Genomic DNA, 20,279 nt, shown 5'->3' on the forward strand with positions numbered 1-20,279 from the left:
ACAGTAGTTTGTTCTGTAGATTATCAAAAAAAAGTTAGCTTAAAGGGGCTAATACTTTTGACCTTAAAATGGGTCATAAAAAATTTAAAACTGCTTTTATTCTTGCCGAAATAAACAACTAAGACTTTCTCCAGAAGAAATAATATTATCAGACATACTGTGAAAATGTCTTGCTCTGTTAAACATCATTTAGGAAATATAAAAAAAAAATAATAATAAAAAAAATTCAAAGGGGGCTAATAATTCTGACTTCAACTGTATATATAGGGGCAGAGCAGTAGGCAGTGCTGTCGCCTCACAGCAAGAAGGTCACTGGTTCGAGCCTCGGCTGGGTCAGTTGGCGTTTTTGTGTGGAGTTTGCATGTTCTCCCTGCATAAATATATATAAATTTAATAAACGTAAAAACATAAATAATTTTTTCAAATATTTATTAAAGTTTTAAATAACTGCTTTCTTATTGTGTGTAGTTTCAAATGAAAATATTACTCCAGTCGTTATTGCTTTTATTACCATTACCATTAATAATAATAATATTAATAACAATAATAATTAATGTTAGAGTGATTTCTGAAAGAACAAGTGACTCTGAAGACTGGAGTAATGAAGCTGAAAATTCAACTTTAAAAACACTGGAATAAATGATTAAATTAAATAATAAACTACTTTTGAACAGATATTTTATAGTGCAATAACATATTAACCAGTTGCCCTATACTTCACTTGTATTTATTGTTAATTTAATTTTGTAAAAAAAAAAAAAAAACAGCACAATGGTAACCAAGTTAAGTTCAGAGAACACATTGTATTTGTTGGAGACATTTATATCAGTGTATACCAATACACTTAATAAGTCTAAAATTTGATTAAAGGAGAGAGAGGTCTTCTCTGTTCTGTGATCAATAGAAATGTTTAGAGCTTGAGGTTACATTAAAACAAACCTTGTTTAGAGTTTGACCCACTAGGATATCATGCCACATCCAGACAAAAATAGAAAGTCTTATCACGTGTTGACTAAGCATTGCCATTGCAAAGTCAGTTTAATCTGTCACATCACCGCTGTAAAGAAACCAGGTAGATCCCTTTTCTTATGTATATTTTTACTGTTTTGTCACATACAGATATTTGCATTTCCTGCAGTGGTTGTTTAAATCTATTCAGCATTGTTTTTCTTGTTTTAAAGAGTATATTATAAGCCATTAAAGAATTTTTCATCCAGTTTTACAGGCAGACAGATTCATGATTTTAAGGATATGTTCTGAATGAAGTATATCATTGAAAAGAGTCAATCATTGTTAGTATAGGCATATTATAATGTAAAAATGTGTGCTTCCTAACTAAACTTCTTATAATTCAGATTAAAAAGGCTTGTTGTCCTGACAGACACTGCTTTAAAGTTAACTAGCTGAAATTTAATTTAATGACATATATACTGTTTGATGAGAGAACAAATACTCTACAAGTTGTTTGTTTTGTTTAGCTTTAGCTTATGTTAAATACAACAGCAGTGAGTGGTGTTAACCGCCACACCTTTCATCAAAGCCATTTCAAGAAATCCGTCTATTGTTTGAGTTAATGTGCTTTGACATTCCAGAGTTGAATATTAGAAATGATGAATATTCACTCACCACTGATCCCATCACTGAAACATGGATGATAGAAGTGTCTGACATGTTGTAGAGGTATAACACTTAGAGTCAGGACCACCAAAAAGTTCAGGTCGGTAATTTATTTTATTTAAAGTAAATACTTTTTTTTCAGCAAATATGCATAATCATAAATACAGATCTTTAAAATATCCATACTTTCTTTTTATTAATGACTTGGCAAAATATCCACAAAATGTTGCAGCACAACAGTTTTATTATTCAAGTATCACAAGTTGTATCACATACTTTTAACATGACTGAATTATTACATTTTATGTGATTGATATTTGTTAGTTAAACATAAATTAAACAAACAAAAAACAATATTTATATAATAATTCATTCATTCAATTTCTTTTCGGCTTAGTTCCTTTGTTATTCCGGGGTCGTCACAGTGGAATGAACCACCAACTTATTCGGCACATGTTTTACGCAGCAGATGCCCTTCTAGCCACAACCTATCTCTGGGAAACATCCATACACACTCACTCACACTCATACACTATGGACAATTTAGCCTTCGCAATTCACCTGTACAGCATGTCTTTGGACTGTGGGGGAAACCAGAGCACTCGGAGGAAACCCACACGAATGCAGGGAGATCCTGCAAACTTCACACAGAAACGCCAACTGACCCAGCTGAGGCCCGAACCAGCGACTTTCTTGCTGTGAGGCGGTAGCACTACCTACTTCGCCACTGCGTCGTTATATAATAATGATAATAATAATAAATCAAATATGATTTAAATGCTATGTATTCATTAATTTATTGTGTGGAGCTGCTTCATTTAGCCCTCGAATATTAAGTAATTTAATTATTAATTTATTTTTATGTATTTATACAATATTTATATCTTTTAACAGATTGAATTTTATAGTATTTGATTTTAACAGATTTAGATTGATTAAGGAATTTGTCAACATACATTAAAAACCTGACAAATAAAATGTAAAATATAACAGTTACTGATAAATTTCATTGTGATTATTTTTTTGAGTGCATGAATAACAACTTTCTCTTTTTCTAAAAATCAAAAAATAAATAAAAATTCCAAATCTGTTATTGACATAATTTTCACAACTAATTTTTGAGCATCAAACCAGCAAATTAATTCAATCACTAAAGTCCTTTGACATTGAAGACTAAATTAAATATCCTTAAATCAACTTAACCATAATAAATGACACCGTAAAACTTTGAAATTTATTTAAACAAAGCAACAATTCTTTTAAATTACAGTAACTTGCACAACCTTCTGTTTGACCGTCTGTTACCCTTGATGAACATAAAAGACTTTCAAAACATAAAAATATTCTTCCAGAACATTTAAATATACCTCAAATATAAATATAACTGAGCAACAGGTCTCCTGTTTGACAGTTTTGTCTTACAAATGCATTCGTAGAACAGAGGCCCTTTTGTTTTTTCCAACTCAAATGAATCACTACTAATTCAAGAACTAATATGCTAATCCATACGCATTGTATGTGATCTGCTTTTCAATTTTGAGAAGAACGTGTTATAGTTATTCAGTTACTTAAAGTTTCAGAAACCGTAGATCAGACCAAATCCTTCTCATTTTTTATGCTTTTTAACAGCTTATTATAGTGAAAAAGCAAAATGATTAGCAGAAACCTGCTCAAGCAACTTAGAAAAGGACCAAACTAAGTCAGAGGAATGCAAAGTAAGATTTGAACTGCATGAATGGAGGTGGAGCAACACAAGCAGACCGGCACTATAAAACCATCAGATCTGTGGCTTCATGGACTTCATTGATTCTTTCTTTAACTGGCCTCATATATGCCTGGAACACATCTGACGAAGGTAGATCCACTCCTTTTCTCTCTCTCAGAATTTTATGTCAATTGGTTATGATAGTCTCAAAACTTGCTGAATTAAATTGAATAAAGTCAATATTTTAATAGAAGAGTGACCCACTGAATGTCACACATCTCTGCAAAAAGTCTACTTCTACACAATATCCCAGAGCTCAAAACACCAAGGTGAGATTTTTCCTGTTTTTTTTTTTGTCTTTTGAAAAATTCCAGGAGGCAGAACACAGACGGATCCCTGCAAAGAATATTAAGTGTTTGTGTCTGTGAACATTTACAGGAGCTGCAACCACTCATGGCAAATCCAGTCCACGAAATTACAGATGAGAAGAAACAGCAGGGACTCGAGAAGATAAATTCGGGCCAGAAGTTTAAAGCAAATCTCATAAAATGGGTCTCATTTATTTCTGGAGACATGGCTGTGTTCGGAGAATGGATGAAAGGTACAGGAATTTAAGCTAGATTGAAGCTCGGTCAAGGGCCAAGCTTAAAAAAAACAACAAGAGCATTAATTCTGCAGGGAATAGTTGGCAGAAAAGTGTTTGCACGTCTACTTTACTTTTAGATTGACAATAGAAAAGCCTGAACATTCCTGTTTTCTTTATCTCAAAGATAAAAATGCAGCTTTTACACTTTCTGTTTTAACTTTTTAACTAACGGATATGTTAAACGTTCTAGTGATTTTTATAATGTGTGATCCACACCTAATTGAAAACATACTCTTTCTAAGACTGAAGTTTATGCAGTCTTTTTATCTTGATTTTTTAAAACTCTTAAATGCTTAAATATTTGCTAATAGACGGATCTCTAAGCACTTCAATAGTTGTATACTATTATAGTATACTATACTATACTCTCTTGATGTGTGAATAACAATAGTAAAAAACATAGACATCATTGGGAATTGATGTGAATTGCTCTTACTGTGTTGTTCGGCCCTTAGAGACCATACTACAGAAACTGCAGTGTATATATGTGTATATATTGGTATCAACTATGTGCTTTCTCATGTTTACTCTGTTCAGGGCAATTTATCTTGCTCCAAATTATGGACTGGGTGCTGCGTGGAGCGGCTCAGGTGATGTTTGTGAACAACCCTCTCAGTGGTCTGATCATCTTTGCTGGACTGATCCTTCAAAACAGATGGTGGGCACTTAATGGCTTTATTGGTACCTTGTTTGCTACGATTTCTGCACTCATCCTCTGTCAGAACAGGTATTAAGACAATTGGTCAATTATAAATGTCTAAATGTTTGAGCAAGGTTTAAGTGTTGTGTTCCCTCAGAGGTGCAATTGCTGCTGGTCTGTATGGATATAACGGCATTTTGGTTGGTCTCCTGATGGCAGTTTTCTCAAATGCTGGAGATTGGTATTGGTGGCTTCTTCTTCCCAACATCTTCATGTCAATGGCATGGTGAGTTTATCTAAGGGTTAGTTCATGGCTCCTTCCAAGACTCATTTTAACTTGTAAGAAAGGAAAAGCTTAGAGCTGGAATGCACTATGCATGTTTTGCAGACTGGATGAGTTGATGCTGTTTAAAGTCAGAGCCACTCTGCAGATTCAAGGCAGAAAAGTGTATAGCGTAATGATGAGTACAGACATTTTGGTTGACCAAAATCAAACAATTTGACAGATTTCTTTACTAAATGTTTTTTTTATTATTTGTGATGCATCACTATAGCTACAGTATAGCAAAAAGATTCACATTGCTGTTTGAAACTTGAACGTTTTTTTTCAGTTGCTTAGTATACGATGTTCATTTTTTAATTATCTGTAACAAATTTATCAAGTGCAGGATGCCTAGTTTATGTCGGAAAGATTTTAAAGAGATCTAGTCTAGGAAGAACTGAAATGCTAAGAATTTGTATTCTTCATCTGGAATGTTCCTTCAGTCAGTCACTGTCATATGATTGAGTTATTAAAGTTCACACGTCACATGGTAACGGAATGTTCAAAAAATGAAAAGTTCAAAGGTTTTACGACTTTATTTTTAGCATAGGGTTACATAGGGACAAACGGATTTATCAGATCGCATTTGTATAAATATTGGTGAGTCCCACTGGTACACATTTATAAAGAGCACATTTTGCAGTTCAGTTTCATTGGTTCTCAACTGGTTTGGGTATTTTACAAAATATCTACTTTTTCACACAAAATATGTCATCAAAACAAACTATTTAGCCAGATCTGTTTTACTTGTATAGTTTTCTTCATTTAAAGACACATACATTTTATAATTACATTATTATTGGGATTTTTTTTTTGTCTGTTTTTTTTCGTATTTTGATACCATTTCAAAGTGAAATATTTAGAGAGTAGACCTGAAAAATGTGTTCTGTTTTCTCCAAAACAGATAGATATAATTTTGACAACATTTTATACAATGTTAGTTCATGAACACATTACAATTTAGAAATCAAACGACTGAGCTACTGTGTAAGGTGAGCTACCGACTAAATTGACTATTGGAAAAGTCAGAAATTAAGCTAAAATATAAGTATACGCTTAAATAAATCCATTTACAAATGATGCACTATAGTAAAAGTGTTTTGCTGTGATAGTATTGTTCAAGGCCGATTTTAATTCACTGATAATTTGCATTGTATTAATATTTTGAAAAAGAAGGAATACAAGTTGTTGGTGTTGTACAGTTTTATGCAGAGTTATGCAACAGAGAACAGAGTTATGTAAAAAAAAAATGTTGGTAGAGTCACATTTTCTCAATGAGGCATAGCAGTATGCAAATTAGCCATCTGCCAGCTTTTTGATAGGGCACACTCCTTCACACACCTCCATGACACTGGGAGCATTGCTTCTCCCTTTAAAAAGTATCCATGTAACAAGCTATTCACAATAATGGTTGCATTTTATTATTTGATATTACCATTCAAATTTTACATTCATGAATTTAACAATTCCCCCCAATTGACAACTGACAACCAGCAGCTTAAATGTGCTGAATTACAGGATCCTAACAGTGTGGTTTTCTTTAGTCCTATAGTATCCAGTGCCTTGGCCTCCATCAACAGCCGCTGGGATCTGCCTGTCTTCACCCTGCCGTTTAACATACTGGTGTGTCTCCATATGGTGGCTACAGGACACTACAATCAATACTTCCCTCAGATTCTCATCCAGCCAACCACATCCATGTCTAACCTGACATGGTCTGAGCTGGATTATGCACAGGTAAAAGCTAACAACATGAGTCCATCAAAGAAGGGAAAGCTGTCTTAAATGTGGGTTTCATTGGCACTCCCCCAGAACAAGACAGAATGTTCAGTGACAGCTCTGTGTAGGAGATGTATAGATTGACGTCACAGACATTAAAGAGAGCTGGTTTAGAGCAGGTTTATCTGAAACTGACAAAAAGGAATTCCTTCTAGCATTTCTGATCAAATGTAATGTCATCTTTGAAGGAAAATCTGAATTTTACACATACATACTGTATAACCTGACATAACATTACATAACATTCATTCATTCTTTCATCTTCCTTCGGCTTAGTCCCTTATTTAGCTCATCCAATTCACCCATTGCGCATGTCTTTGGACTGTGGGGGAAACCAGAGCACCAGGAGGAAACCCACATTAACACAGAGAAAACATGCAAACCATGCAGCCACCATAACATAACATAACATAACATAACATAACATAACATAACATAACATAACATAACATAACATAACATAACATAACATAACATAACATAACATAACATAACATAATTTATTTATTTAAAACACAGCGGGTACCTTGATCTCTAAAGGGTAAATGGATTTGATGTCAATTATCTAAGCTTGATGTCAAAACGCCATCGAGATGACATCTAACAATGGTGTCAATAAACACATCTAAAATAATTAAAAGCACCAAATGCCAATGTTAGATGTCAATTTGATGTAATTTTAACAGCAATGTAGTTTACATGCATTTTAGGGATATAAAATCCAGTGTGAATTTGTAATCAAAGGCTTTAGATGAACACATTTTTTATGTTATAATATTAATGTTGTTATTTTGGTGGTTAATTAGGCATCAATGTGTGGATGTCAAATGCACATTATAGTTTTTACATCAAACCAATTTGTACACTGTAAAAAGTGCTGGTTTCCACACAATTCCTACATGTTTTCCCAACACAAATCGATATACCAACTTCCAAATTTAAGTGGATTGAACATAAAACAATTAAGTCATCTCCCCCAATAAATCTCAAGAATTGTGATGTTTTAGCTCATTTTAAATACGTCGTTTGTAGAGTATACGTTGTTTTTTTATTTTTAAAAAAGTACTTTTGATGTTGTTTCGAGGGTGCCATTTGGAGTGGTTCTAAAGTAGTAAAATGCCACAGGAAGTCGAACTGCTCACTTACTAAAGGAGAATGTCAAACAATTGATTTCAAACTCAAACTTTTAAAATATTAGAGATGAGTAAACCTTCCTGCCAGTTACTAAAAATGCAAGTTAAGTAATATTATGTAATGTTTTGTCACTTAAAAAATATACATAGCCTATTGAGCGTATTCTTCAATGCGGAAGTGCTCTTGTTTTTGCGATTGTTTTAGAACTTTCAATTCAGTTGCCTATGGGAAAAATGACTAGGAATAATAAACGGCAAAAAAAAAAAAGATCAAACTACTTGTTCTACAAACAAGTGTTTGGATGACAATACAAACAAAGTAGAATAATATAATAAGAAAATATCAGTTTGCGACAAGCAGCAAAACGAGCAGTTTTTAACGTCTAAAAATGAATGGAGGTGAATGAGACCGGATGTGTCGATCCAAAAAGAATAAAATGGCTGCAACCTCATAAACAGAGAATAAGATGAATAATAAATCAAATAAAAAATGCAATGGTTTAAAATGTATACATAATCATAATCAAGTGTAAAAATTTTGAAAATAGGAGAATTTCAGAAACAACTTTTGATATGGTTGCTAAAAATGCATCATGTAATTATATAAATTATTTGTTGGTAATTTTTGCATTTATAACCAGGGTCATGAATAAATAAAAATGAAAAAAAAAAAAATTGTAATAATAATTAAAAAAAAAACGTGTGAAATAAAATATCACACAAATTCAAGTGTAAAAATTATTCTGTAAAATTAAATGGTTTTATTGCGTTTAATGTGAAATAAATTAATGAAAAGTGTCAATTGCAGTATTAGCGATATTTAAATCTGTTAGTGTTGCATAAGATGTCCTTATCGGTTACCTCATCAGTGACTGCAGAATTCCTGCTAGACTGAATTCTGGAATGTTCTTTGCTTACTTTCTGTTTCTAAATTATACCCAGTTTGAATTGCAGTTTAAAAAGCAGTTTATTTAACAAATTCAACACAAAAAAAAATGATTCAAAGATGATTCCTTACTCATTTTTTTAGGTTAAGTGGTTGAAAACAATTTATTTGGGCTAAATTTAAACAAACAAATTAAGTTGAACATTACTAAATTTAATTTGTTTAAATTCAACCCATGTAAATAGTTTGCAGCACTTTTGCAGAAATCATTTTTTTCAGAGTACATGGTTTGTGACTTTTTGTCTGTGACCAGAATGTGATGTGCTGTATTTCAATATATTTTAATGTATTTGAATTTTTATTTCGTTGAAACAGCTCTTCCGCTCAATCCCTGTGGGCATTGGACAGGTATACGGATGCGACAATGCTTGGACAGGAGGAATATTCATGATCGCTCTGTTCATCTCCTCACCCATTACATTTGCGCATGCAACTATTGGATCAGCAGTTGGTATGCTGTCAGGTAAGAAGTCACAAGTCAATATTTCATTCTAAACATCAAGCATTGAGACACTGATGATTAATGTGTAACTTTACTTGCAGGTCTGGCTCTTGCAGCGCCATTCAAAAACATCTACATGGGCCTGTGGGGCTATAACTGTGTTTTAGCCTGCATTGCCATTGGTGGGATGTTCTACGCTCTCACGTGGCAGACACATCTGCTGGCTGTGGCTTGTGGTAAGTTCAGATCTGATATTCCCTCTGCTTCCTTCCTGATTGTGTAACTAACAGCAGTTTCCTTCATCATTAAGGTGCGGTCACATTACATTCACTGTGGTCAGATATTTCAATCAATTTCCAGGAAAAAAGTCCATTGTCTATTGTCATTAGTGTAGCAATGTAAAAAAAAAACACAGCTCACTCTTAAAAATAAAGATCCTTTAATGGTTGCATTAAGAAACTGTAACATACAAAAAAAAAGAGAGAGAGAATTATTTAGATGATCAATTTTTACACTAAGAAACGAGTGTTTTGGTACCTGGTACCTGATTATATATCATTTTTATATTTTTTATGTTATTTTTTGTGATCATTTTGGCAACTTGTGTTAGTTTAGTTTTTATTGACCTTTTTCTTATTTCACCCTCACTTTCTTAAAAAAATCCAGGTACAAAAAGTTCCTCTTAGGGCCTTTAAAACAGAACATCCCCATTGAAACCTATTAAAACAGAAATATATCATCCCAGTGATATATTTTTTAAGCAAAAAATTTCAAATAAAAATAAATTCCCAAGTTTCATGTCAGGGAACTGTTAAAATGGATACTGGATGCAAAGAAGAGAACAACATTTACTAACATAGACAGGGCCATTCAATGAATTATGAGTAACAAGGACAATTTGAGTCGAAAGTAATCGCTGTGCAAGCAAATCAAATAATTACATGGAGGGAAAACTGAACGAAGAAATATGCAGATACATGAAACTTTTAACATATGCAAGTTAATAGATTTTACTGTTTTTATTTTCATTTATAAAACCAATATTGGCATTACTGTATGTAAACAAACTGTAATTTAAAGTGCTTACAATTTTTAGATAGTAGATGGTGAGGAATGATGCTGGTTAAGAAATCTGTCAGTGAAAGTATGATAAAATGTAAACATTTGATACTTTTGTGGTCAAACTATTTTTTTTTTTTACATTTACTGTACACACAAAGGTTAATAAACCTGAAATTGTTCAGGCATTACTCTTTGGAACATTTATTTTTAAGAGTTCACTTCTCTTACTTTTGGTCAACATTCCAGATTCCAGTGACCATCTTTAAAATTACTAAAATCTTTTTAATGCTCATGGGAATATTTATATGACTCCTATTGTACTGACAATCATACTGTTACACTGTTAAAAAAAGGTTTTGCAAAACTGACCAAGAAAAACAATTTTTTAACTTCAATTTCAATTTTCATTTTTAATTGAATGTGTTTTGTTTGCATTTCTACATTGTTGTTTGTGAAATGCATTAGCAATTATGAGTAAAAATCCCTCAAATAACAATCTTGTTTCTCTTTAACAGCATTTTTCTGTGCATACCTTGGCTCTGCAATCGGAAATGTGATGTCTAATGTACGTATTTTAAACCCAGAAAACATCAAATATTCAGCCATTTTTAAAAAGTAGATTTTAATTCATTTGACATATTTTAACAGTTTGGACTCCCAGCATGCACCTGGCCCTTCTGTCTATCTGCCCTCACTTTCCTGTTGATCACAACGGAAACCAAATCCATTCATAAACTGCCTCTCACTAAAGTTGCCTACCCTGAACAAAACCTGAGATACTACTGGAAAATGAAGAAAGAGGAGAAAACACAAGAGGGAATTCAGGCCAAAGACACAGAATCACAGCTGGAGAAAGAGGAAATATCCATTTCAATGGAAAAGAAAGATCTGGATATTTGCACGGTGGATGTTCAGCAAGAGGAAAACACACTATAAGTAGATCAGATAGGACCTCAGAGGAAACTCAGCTTCATTTAAGACAATTATATGTTTCCGTCACATGATGTTTGAAAATTCCACACAATAATAGCTAAGAGACATTGTTTTGGACATGCCTACATTCATGAATGTGCGCAAGCCAAAATGCAAGAGCACGAAAAAGTGCTCTGAACAGATACACACTTTTCCTTATTATTCCAGAGATTGCAAATCTAAACCTTAAAAATTGTCATCATTAAGTGAGATGACACATAAATGTAAATGTATTATTTAAAAAAAAATTAACTTATTAACCTTGACTTTTTAAGTCATATGAGTTGTTTAAAGTCAGTGTCATGTAAGACTTGTAAGGTTAATTTGAAAGCAAACCCCAAATTTAAACCTTGTAACCTAATTTTGCCCCTTGCCATTCTCAAGTATAGGATTTAAAAGTTGACTGGTAAATCGATTCTTTAGGTGGCGTTTGCTATAGGTTGAAGATCTAAAAGCATTCCGCTGCACACAATTTCAAAATCATTTGCAATTCATAGATTTCATAATTGTAAGAATATGTTTCTTAGAAGTATAAAACAGTCAGTGCCTTAAATTAAGTTGAATCAGCTTAACTTTAAGTCTTTTTAACGTATGTTACATAACAACATCGTTACGTAACATCAGGTTAAAACAACATAAAAAAAGCAGTTTTTTTCGTGACATTGAAAATACATATTTTTTCTTTGAATCACAAAATGATCTTAGATCAAATATAAAACATTTCTGCAGCGTGCAGAATTTGTAAAACGCAGCATTCTGTAAAAGTCCCTAGTTCAAAATTCTGTAGCAGAATGAGCACGTACACAACAAGAATGCAAAAGGACTTCATTTTGATAATCAGCTGTCAAAACAACTTGTTATGCGTCACAATTCAAATATACAAGCCTATGTCACTTTTTGCTTCCAGCTAAGGAGAAAGATTAAAGCATGTCAAATGAAAATGTCAAAAGTCAAAAAGACAAAAAGTGCAGTTTGTTTTGTAACTGTTCATAATGTGTAATGCATCGTGTTGAATAGAGAGCCTGCTCTATTTCAGTGTTTTCTTCTGTAACAAATGTGTGTTATATTTTTAAAAATGTCTTTTATAAATTGCAATAAATTTATATTTTTTACATTAAAGTTACATTGGTGTATTCCTTTTGAAACAATAACCATTATACCCATTTAGAACATATATTTACTAAAATGGAAAAGCTAACTTGATAATTACTTAAAGTTCACCAGATTGAAATATATTTGCTATATTTATACCCAAACCAAATATCTCCTAATCAAAAAAATTGGGACAGTTTGGAAAACGCAAAAAGAAAGAAAATAGTTTGACTTGTATTTCACTGCAGACAATATAAACACTAAATATTCCCTGTTTTGTCTGGTCAACTTCATATCATTTGTAAATATATATTCTTTCCTGTCATTAAGACCTGAACACAGTCCAAAAAAGTCAGGACAGGAGCAATTTAGGGCTAGTACTAGGTAAATTGATTAAATAATGATGTGGGTTGAAACAGGTGATGTCAACAGGTGATTGTAATTATGATTTGGTACAAAAGCAGCATCCAAGAAAGACTAGCCTTTTAGGAGGAAAGATGGCCAGAGGATTGCCAGTTTACCAACAAAGAAAGATAGGAAGACATTTGGATATTTCATCTTCAGCAGTGCATAACATAATTAAAAGATTCAAAGAATCTGGAAGAATTTCAGTGCATAAAGAATAAGGCTGCAAGTCTAAGTTGAACTACCATGATCTCCGATCACTCAGGTGGCACTGTATCAAGAATCATCATTCATCTATAAGCAATATCACCACATGGGCTCAGGACTACTGTGGCAAACCTTTATCAAGTTCCACAATATGTAGTTACATCTACAAATGCCAGTTCAAACTGTACTGTGCCAAAAGGAAGCCCTATGTTAACAGTGTCCAGAACCATCGTCAACTTCTCTGGGCTTGGCGACATCTGGAATGGAGCATCACACAGTGGAAATGTGTACTCTGGTCAGATGCATCAGTTTTTCAGGTGTTTTTTTTGTAGAAATGGACGATGTGTGCTCTGGACCAAATAAGAAAAGGATTATTCAGAGTGTTACCAGCAACAAGTTGAAAAGCCAGGGTCTGTCATGGTATGGGGTTGTGTCAGTGCCCTTGGCAAAGGTAACTTGCACTTCTGTGATGGCACCATTAATGCTGAAAAGTACATCGAGATTTTAGAGCCTACTTTTGCCTACTTTTTACAAGCCCGTGAATATTTCAAAAAGACAATGCAAAACCACAATCTGCACACATTATAAAGTCCAGATTGTGGAGGAAGATGATACAGGTACTTGACTGGCCTGCCTGCAGTCCCAACCTGTCTCCAATAGAGAACTTGTGGCACATTTTGAAATGCAAAATGTGACAACAAAGATCCCATACTGTTGACCACCTTATGATTTGTTTGTCTTTTAAGTGTTGTGAAAAGGAATGCCAACATTACCACATTTAATAGGTAAATGCTTTACTGTTCAATTTTTTTTAAACGTGTTGCAAAAACTAAAACTGGAATGCATGTTTATATATATATATATATATATATATATATATATATATATATATATATATATATATATATATATATATATATATATATATATATATATATATATATATATATATATATATATATAAACAATCATGTGAAACGCGTTAAATAATGTGTTTTATTATCTGCAATGAAATACAAGTCAAATTAAATGTAGAAATACCTTCTTTCTTTTTATTTGTGTTTTCCATACTGTCCCAACTTTTTACTGATGTGGGGTTGTTTACAGTATGTGTGTGTGTGTGTGTGTGTGTATACAGTTGAAGTCTAATGAATTATTAGCCCACCTTTGAATTTTTTTTTTTATATTTCCCAAATTATGTTTAAAAGATTCAGGAAATTTTCATAGTATGTCTGATAAAATTTATTCTTCTGGAGAAAGTCTTATTTGTTTTATTACGGCTAGAATAAAAACAGTTTTTAATTTTTTTAAAAACCATTTTAAGTTCAATATTATTAGCACCTTTAAGCTATATATATTTTCAATTGTCTACAGAAAAAAAACACCATTATACAATAACTTGCCTAATTACCCTAACCTGCCAAGTTAACCTATATAACCTAGTTAAGCCTTTAAATGTCACTTTAAGCTGTATAGAAGTGTCTTGAAAAATATCTAGTCAAATATAATTTACTGTCATCATGGCAAAGATAAAATAAATCAGTTATTAGAAACGAGTTATTAAAACTATTATGTTTAAAATTTGTTGAGAAAAATCTTCTCTCCATTAAACAGAAATTGGGAAAAAATAAACAGGGGACTAATAATTCTGAGGTCAACTGTATGTGTATATATATATATATATATATATATATATATATATATATATATATATATATATATATATATATATATATATATATATATATATATATATATACATATATATATATATATATATATATATATATATATATATACATATTAGTATGGTGCCGGCCCTTCTTTTGCAGCTAATACAGTATTAGTTTGCTTTGGGGATGACAGATACAAGTACTTCACGTTAGCCAGATGGTTTTTGAGCCATTCTTTATGCAGAATAGTGACCAGGTCATTATGTGATGATGGTAGAAGAAAACCTTTTCTGACTCACTTTTTCAAAACAGACCAAAATGACTAAATAATATTTAGATCTGGTGACTGTGCAGGCCATGAGAGATGTTCAAGATGTGAAGTTTCATGTTCATCAAACCACTCTGTCACCAGTCTTGCTGTGTGTATTGGTGCATTATCATCCTGATACGACAATGGCACCTCCTGCAGGAAACAATATTGGAAATACGTCAATCTAGCACATAGGGCCTAGGGAATGCCATGATATTGCACTCCAAATCATCACTGATCCCCTCTATGCTTCACTCTGGGCATGGTCTGAGTGGTATGCTTCTTTGGAGCTTCTGCACACCATAATTTTCCCTGATGTGGAAAAGACAGTGAAGGTGGACTCATCAGAGATCAATACATGTTTCACATTGTCCACAGCCCAAGATTTTTGCTGCTGACACCCTTAAAACCAACGTTTGGAATTGGCATGAGTGACCAAAGGTTTGGCTGATATTACATCAAGTATACTTTATCCTTTGCACACCCCTTCCTATTCTTCATCATAAAACATAACAATGCTGTAATATTAAAAGAGATGTGAGGTCTTGAAACAAAATAATAGAGATTCATTTGCATTAGTCTTTGAAAGTCCTTGAAAGTCTTGTTCGCAATCACTGTATAACCCGGGGCTGGTGTCCTGATGTTGAACTATATACCTGCATACCGGACTGCCAGTCTGTCATGTGATGGTCATTGTGTGGCGTCAACAGAAGCAGAATCGTCTCCTATTAAAGAACTTCATTTCATCAGATACCAGCAGCCATCTGAAGATTCAAATCTCTCACATGAGTCTCCACAGATCTCAGATAGGAAATTCTTATGCAACAGACACTCTGATTTGATCTTAACCTATTGTTTAGAGCAAAATATCTCTCTTTTGCAATGGAACTTAAAATTACAACATCAATTACATAATGTACATTAGTGTTTCCCCCTGGAATACTCAGTTGTTTTTTAAAAGCGCAACACTTGTACTTGAAAAGCAAGGCAATTGCTTGTCAATAAAGGTCATCTTGAGATTATCTTTGCTGATAGTTAACTTTTTTGATAAGTGATAATGCACAATGGGACAGTTTGTTCTGCATTCCAATGAAGTAATGTACCATTACTAGAAGCCTAGAAGTTACTGTGATCCCATTTGCTTATCATCCACTGTAATGATTGTATGTGGTGGCCAAATTATTAGAATACTTGGTATATTTTGATTGTTTCAGATGTTTCTGTAGAACTGTCCATTACATTACTTATAAAATCTAGGCCTAAGCTAGGCCTATTTCACTGTCAATGCCACAATCATGTTTCTCATTCAAAGGAAAGTCTTTAGTTTCGTTTGATATAAGTTCTCAGGAAATACAGTTGAAGTCAAAATTATTAACTATTATTGGCTGTGAAATTTTTATTTTTTGTCAAATATTTCCCACGTTGGGGCAGCACGGTGGCACAGTGGGTAGCATGTTTGCCTTACAGCAAGAAAGTCCAAAAACATGGTAGAGGTGAATTGGGTAGGCTAAATTATCCGTAGTGTATGTTTATGAATGAGTGTGTATGAATGTTTCCCAGTACTAAATTAACTCATATAGAAGCAAAATTAACCAAGCAGAAAGTCATAGCAAGTTTAGGACAATAATTTTCTTTAGTAAATATCAAATATCTAATACAGAACTACCATTGTCCTAAATTAACTTAATACTTAGGTGATTTTGTTGCTATATTAGTTATTGTAGTACTAGCTATCACATCCTGCATAGTTACTTGTTAACAACGGACCATTATTCTAATTCTTACAGAAGCTTTTGTTGATGTGCAGTGAACGATAACCAGAGCTATCTTGTTTTAGGTTTCACAGAATGCAGTCAGGACATCCAAACCACAAGAAACAAACTGCAAGGTTTCTCAAGGTTTCGAGAAGAAATACTTCATATCACTGATACAGGGCATGTACTGTACAGTACATGCACCAGATATCTGATTAAGAAAGAACTTACAGTAAGTACAACACCTAGCAGGAATGTGCTGGGTGTGCACAAGAGAAAGCATACTTATGGTGAATTTCTCTGTAAGCTGAAAAGACATTATTGATTATGGTGCTAACACGTTGCAACTTTTCACACACAAGAAACAGTGCTCTAACAATATGCTGCTAAAGTTATATGATTTTGAGAGGTGCTTTTCCCCAGTCCACTGATTGCATGGATCCTGTAAATGGCCTCTTGAGCTACGATGAAATATAGTTGAGTTAATTAAATGACTAGAATGACTTTGTTGACTTCTTGTTTTATAAAAAAAAAAAAAAAAAAAAGTAGAAAGACAGGTCAGTGCTCAACTCATTTAATATGGGTTTAATATGAAAAACTAGGTTCTAATAATACACTAGGTCTAATTTACACTGTAGACCACAGGTGTCAAATCCAGTTCCTGGAAGGCCACAGCTCTGCACAATTTAGCTTTAAACTTAATTAAACACACCTGATCAAACTAATTGAGTCTTTCAGGCTTTTTTGAAACCTACAGATGAGTGTGTTGAAGCAGGGTTGGAACTAAACTGTGCAGAGCTGCGGCCCTCCAGGACTGAATTTGACACAATTTTGAAGTTCATCGCTGCACTGTACAAATTGTCAATTTTTAGTCAGTTAAATTGATAAGTTAAGATAACTAGACAAGTTAATTTGATTCAACTCAAAGATTTTACACAGCAATCTTTTTTTACAGTGTGATCTTTTTGTTTCATGAATTAAAAATCTCTGTAAAATTATGAAATCTGTCCATAATCCTGCACCACTCCATTAGACAAATGACCTCTTAGTCAACACAGGCTCGGGCTGGGAAAATGTGCTCTGGGATACATTTCTGAGAACCAAGAAATATGTGCCTCGGGGTAGATAATGGGTGCATTTTGTGTGTAAAAACAATGCTTGGGTGGTACTGCTCATCAATTACTTCCGTGCGGAAGGCTTTTCCAGTGTGACTGGTTTGGCGAACAGTGCCAGAATTGGGACACAAGGACTTGGGAGTGAACTTTGGTTCATATCCAGCAAAGAAAGCTTCCAGAAACCAGATAAATAAACCTAAAACAAAAAGCAATGTATTGCTGTGGTAAAAGCACATGGGCACAGCTTTTTTCTTCTAGTTTGCTTTTGAAAACATTATCAGCTGGGTTTAAGAAAGGGGGTGGGTGGGTTATTTGATATCGAGCTAATACATTATGCATGATGACACATGCCAGAAAGACATTGAAAGACGACCAAAAAACATACACAGTGGCCTCTGGTAGATTTGTGAGTATTGGAATGTATGAGACAATGTGCCCCCAGGAAAATATTTGAGATTGTCAAAAATGTAGACAGCAGTGTCTAGTAGTTTTGTGAAAACTAAAACTGCAAGAAAATGTAGTCCAGGGCACATATTTATTTGTTGTCAAAAATGTAGCCCTGGGCACAGATTTCCAATGAGCCTGGGTTGTCTTTGGATCAATTAAATTCCAAACTGAATCAATTTGAATTTAAGTAATAAAGACAATATCGTCTCGTGTTCAATAAGCACAAGAGACCCATGTAACACCTCTTATCCTCTCTATCTTTACCCCCACCTTCTCCTGAAGGCCTGTTTCCCCTCCAGGAGCCTCTGGTTGGGGAATGAGTGGCACCTTGTGGAACCATTGCAGAGAGGCTCAATGTCAAAACTTATTCATTCTCTTTTCCACGCTGGTGGAATGATCTTCCCATTCCCACACTGACTGCAGATTCACTAGTATCATTCAATCGACAGCTAAAAACACATTGATCAAACAATCCCCTGAGCGCATATAAAAAATAAATAAAAAACACTCCCTTCCCTCCTTATTCTAGCTCTAAATCCTTTGAGCACTAACAGTTACAATTAAAACTGTATAATATTAACAGTGTAATTAAAACATCTTTTGTGTATTGCCTCTTGCTGAATCGCTAAAAGCCTCCTTAATTTCAGGTCGATTTGGACAAAAGTATCTGCTGAATAACTCAATGTAAATATGAATGCATTTACTACTAGAAGACTAGAAGACTATTTGGACCATTAACTTTAAACGCTGAGAAAATGGGAAAGATTGTTTTGACCGGTGTTCTTTACTATTATTTTTGTCCACAGCAGCTGCATCGTGTTTAAAGTAGTGGATATTTGCTTGTGAATGAATGGAAATGTGCTAGAATAAACCTGTCATCCTCTGCGGTTAATAAAAATATTTTGAAGAATCTGTAGGATGTAGGAACAACTGGGATTTTAATGTACAACCTATGAAGACTTATAGAGAATAGAAATACCTCCCGGACGAGTCTCTGCATTGATCTACTCACACCTGCAGTTGTCCATGATGGACGTCCAGCGTTCTCCAGCCTCTAGTGCATAGATTGCAGCTCTGCACAAGAAGTTTGGCCAGAGGAGAAATGGTCGTGCCCAACTGAGCCTGGTTTCTCTCAAGGTTTTTTCCTTTACTTGTGTCAATTGGTGACGTTTTGCTCCTCGCCACTGGTTTGCTTGGTTGGGGACTTGTGGAGCTGCTCATCGATGGATTTGCTACACTAAACTAATCAAAACTAAACTTCAACTCTGAAAACTGGACTGACAAAGATTCAATTTACTAGAACTTTTATGTTAACCTCCTAGGGCTTGAGTGTCCACATTTGTGCACAGCACATTTTAGCACTTAAGAGGCTATTTAAAATACTTTGAATGTTTTATATTTTGTTACAGACATACAGTGTCATTCTGCAACTGTTTTGCTGCATATGAAATGTCCCAAACACTATATTTAACAGTACAAAATGGGACAAAATGTGTTTTTACTCTCTGATAGTCAAAGCAAGTTAATGTTAATGGTAAATATGCATTAAAAAAATTCAAGAAAAAGTGTTTTATGTAAATTCAGACCATGAGTCCACATATATGGACATAATTTTTCTCGAAAAGTACATTGTATCAAAAGATGATACTTAGGTTTTTATTCTAATTAGGTTCTAATAAGCCCAAATAACAAAGAGAAATAAAAAATGCATGTAAAAAATACCTTGGGCCTTAAGAGGTTAAGCTGATTTGACATATCTACATTGTAAAAGTGCTAGAGAAATAAAGGTGAATTGAATCAAATAGTTAAAAAAAGCCAGTGAGCAGTAGCTCTGTGCACAATAATACCTCATTGAAAGCCAGAAAATGGCTAAGGTACAATTGATTTAAAAAATATATATAATAAAAATTAAATTAACAGAAACTGAAATAACCAAATGTTACAGCAGAGCTCCATAAAACAGCATCTCTGAAGAAACAGAGCAGTGACACTCCTCTTAGTTTACAAAACAA

At 33.6% G+C, this 20,279-nt stretch overlaps 1 protein-coding gene across 1 annotated transcript in view; it reads left to right on the forward strand.

The window, feature by feature from the left end:
• Window positions 1–12,387, forward strand: part of slc14a2 (solute carrier family 14 member 2) — a 33,059-nt gene extending 20,672 nt beyond the window's left edge. Inside the window, exons 9-18 of the mRNA XM_056457151.1 lie at window positions 3,448–3,472; window positions 3,574–3,651; window positions 3,761–3,923; window positions 4,506–4,695; window positions 4,766–4,894; window positions 6,475–6,667; window positions 9,104–9,251; window positions 9,332–9,466; window positions 10,808–10,857; window positions 10,941–12,387. Of these exons, the coding sequence (XP_056313126.1) occupies window positions 3,448–3,472; window positions 3,574–3,651; window positions 3,761–3,923; window positions 4,506–4,695; window positions 4,766–4,894; window positions 6,475–6,667; window positions 9,104–9,251; window positions 9,332–9,466; window positions 10,808–10,857; window positions 10,941–11,228 (1,399 nt within the window). The 3' untranslated portion in view covers window positions 11,229–12,387. The remainder of the gene's footprint in view (window positions 1–3,447; window positions 3,473–3,573; window positions 3,652–3,760; window positions 3,924–4,505; window positions 4,696–4,765; window positions 4,895–6,474; window positions 6,668–9,103; window positions 9,252–9,331; window positions 9,467–10,807; window positions 10,858–10,940) is intronic.
• The last annotated feature ends 7,892 nt before the right edge of the window (window positions 12,388–20,279 follow it).

The sequence above is a fragment of the Danio aesculapii genome, chromosome 5 (assembly GCF_903798145.1).
Source record: "Danio aesculapii chromosome 5, fDanAes4.1, whole genome shotgun sequence".
In the NCBI taxonomy this organism is placed as follows: Eukaryota; Metazoa; Chordata; class Actinopteri; order Cypriniformes; family Danionidae; genus Danio; species Danio aesculapii.